General features: G+C 54.0%; 1 protein-coding gene across 5 annotated transcripts in view; it reads right to left on the reverse strand.

The window, feature by feature from the left end:
* Nucleotides 1-2,232, reverse strand: part of LOC143029647 (terminal nucleotidyltransferase 5C) — a 49,689-nt gene extending 47,457 nt beyond the window's left edge. For all 5 annotated transcript variants that reach the window (XM_076192437.1, XM_076192436.1, XM_076192435.1 and 2 more), the window contains exon 1: nucleotides 1-2,232. This exon is cut by the window's left edge and continues 204 nt beyond it. In XM_076192437.1, coding sequence (XP_076048552.1) covers nucleotides 509-1,819 — 1,311 coding nt within the window. In that variant the 5' untranslated portion in view covers nucleotides 1,820-2,232 and the 3' untranslated portion in view covers nucleotides 1-508.
* Between the last annotated feature and the right edge of the window lie 524 nt (nucleotides 2,233-2,756).

Consider the following 2,756-nt stretch of genomic DNA (forward strand, 5'->3'; position numbering starts at 1 on the left):
GGTTCCAGATTCATCCTCTCTTCGTTCTTCCAACCCTTTCCCTTATATGTATATACATGTAAATATATACACACGCACACTACATCTTCAGGTTCACTGCCAATTTACGGGCAAGGGTACTGGCATGCCACACTACACCAGTGCCTCACAGGAGCACAATGATTTGCATGGACCACGTCAGTGCCCCGACCCTTGCGACCCAGCTCTTCTAATCTTTCCCTTCCCTCTAGGACAGGGTGTCCATGTAAACGGCGAAAATCCTTCAGTTACTGGGTGTTTTGGGGGGAGCGTGTGTGCACAATTTGAGGGCGAGGCTGATGGCTGCATCACAGCGTCCAGAGCGAGAGGGTGTCGTGGACCGGTACGGCGCAGTCCGCAAGTTCTGGGATGGTGGTGGTGATAATGATGGTGGTGGTGGTGGTAATGGTGGTGGTGATGGTGATGGTGGTGGCGGTGTGGCTGTCCCCAGCTGGCCCTGTGCCGGGGGAGGGGGGAGGGGGGTGGTCCGCTACGCGCATTGCAGCCATCCACAGGTACACGTGTAGGACTGAGGTGGTGCAGGCACGATTGGTGCATAGTAATAGCCGTTGCTGAAAATCACAGGGGGCGGGGGGGCTATGTGCAGGTCGTAACTGCTCCCACTCGAACTGCAACTGCTCGAGCTACTGCAACTACTACTGCTGCTGCTAGTGCTGCTACTGCTACTGTTACTACTTGGTGTACTGCTGCCACTGTTGCTGTTGTTGTTGTTCTGTTGTTTGATATAGAGTCTCTGCTGTTCTGTGTAGAACACTTGGCACGCCAGTTCGTCTATGAGGTTGAGGGTCTGCCGACGCTCGTGGCCCATCAGGCAGACTGTGGATTCGTCCACCACCCTGTGCAGGACCATCAGGTACTCGTAGCGGAGGGCCTCGTCGGCCCCGGCGAAGTGATTCCAGAGGTAAGCCTCCAGCTTAGACTGCTGCTGCCCGACGTCGGGGAAATCGATGAAGAACCGCGAGCACATGTATCTCTCGAGCGTTTTGATCTCCTCGGGCTTGGAAGGCTCGTAGTCCTTGACCAGCAGGTTGCAGTACTTGAGAAGGCCGCCCCCGCGGATCTCCTCGGGGTTTTTCGTCGCAATGTACTTCTTCTGCAGGTGGAAGAGCGCCTCTGTAAAGTCGCCATACACACTCTCGCCCACGACCGTCGGGTAGAAATTCTCACTGATTGGCATCTCGGCACACTCGTAGAAGAGCAACAACGAGTCAAGAACGATCTGAAACGAGTCCACGGAAAACTCGAACTGCCTTTTCATGACATCGACAAATTTGAGCTCGACATTTCGACCGCCGTTGTTGGACAGCGAGATGAGGGACCACCGATCAGTATCGTTCACTTTGACCATCTTGTTGACGTAGCCCTCCTTCATCGAGCACGACGACATACGCTTCTTGCTCACGCCCTCGGGGAGAAAGTCGAGGAGGGCGTCGAGGACGGCCGTCTTCACGCGGTCGTAGTTCCGTTGCGAACTTAGGTCGACGGCGAAGATGAGATCGAGGTCGTTGTAGGGCTGTTGGTCAGAATCCGTGGCCAGGATGTGCGAGGCCGCGCCGCCGTTCAGCCGTATGTCTTTGACGGCCATCGAATCCGCCTCGAGCTTGGAGCGCACCAGCGACACCAAGTCTCGCAGCCTGATCTCCAGGGTCGGGAAGTTCCCCCGGCCATGGATGGGCACGACTTCGTGAAGCACATCATTCAGCTGTCGAACTTGCTCGTAGGTCAGGACTGCGTACCTCTCATCGTCCTCCATGTTGACGGGGACCGGACCACCCTCCATACTACGGCCTCGACACTTCCCTGTTATGTCTTCTGAGCTCCCACTCGGTGGAGGAGAGAAGACCAGAGAAGAGGGGATGAGTAGCGAGGGTTTCACGAACTGTCAATACAAGTTTTGGGGCAAGAATAGGAGTGCGCGTGCCCGACCTCCTGCTACTGCGCCACAGTCTAGACAACTGAATCGACGAAAAAGCGACGGCGCGGTACAGCAGGTGGCAGTGTGTGCAAACCATGACGTCAGAGCCCGCTGCGCCCGCCCACCAGCATCAACCAACGTACGAACGAATTTTGACTCATGAAAATATACTCCACTGCTAGCGCATGCTTGCTCTGCCTACTTGATCTATTGTGTGTATTGCAACGGTCAGTAATTAAAGAATAATCATGTACAAAATAGCAATAGCTGTCATACTAGGAACGACGGAATTTAAAAAATATTCGAGAAATCTGACCGCACCACGGCGATAGCTCTTCAGTCAATATGCTCTCTTTTGAAATACTGGTTGGTATTGGGCTATTTCTTGCCCTCCCCCCACCCCCGCCCTTCGACATGCTCTCGATTCAAAACTTCCCTCGACGGAGATTCCTCTCAGGAGAGCAGCTGCCGGATCCACTGAGCTTCGACAGCTGCACTCTCCTTCGTCATCGTCGTTCTTACTTCGAACATTCGGCCTTTAATAACTGAGCGACGTTCGTTCACCCTCCCATCCATCCGTCCATCCATCCATCCATCCATCCACTCGGCCCTGCCGATCGTCCCGCGTAACCCGGCGACCGGCGTATAATGATTTTAGTCAGTTATGGGAAATCGTCAATTAACCTCGAATAAACTCGTTTAGCGGCATTTAAAAGAGAAAATAAATACGTGAGAACGACCTCTGCCGTTTCCTGCATCAAGATGTCCTCTACAGTGTGTGTGTGTGTGTGATGGGGAGGCT

Source organism: Oratosquilla oratoria, chromosome 11 (assembly GCF_046742065.1).
Source record: "Oratosquilla oratoria isolate Oo_2021 chromosome 11, ASM4674206v1, whole genome shotgun sequence".
NCBI classification, from domain to species: domain Eukaryota; kingdom Metazoa; phylum Arthropoda; class Malacostraca; order Stomatopoda; family Squillidae; genus Oratosquilla; species Oratosquilla oratoria.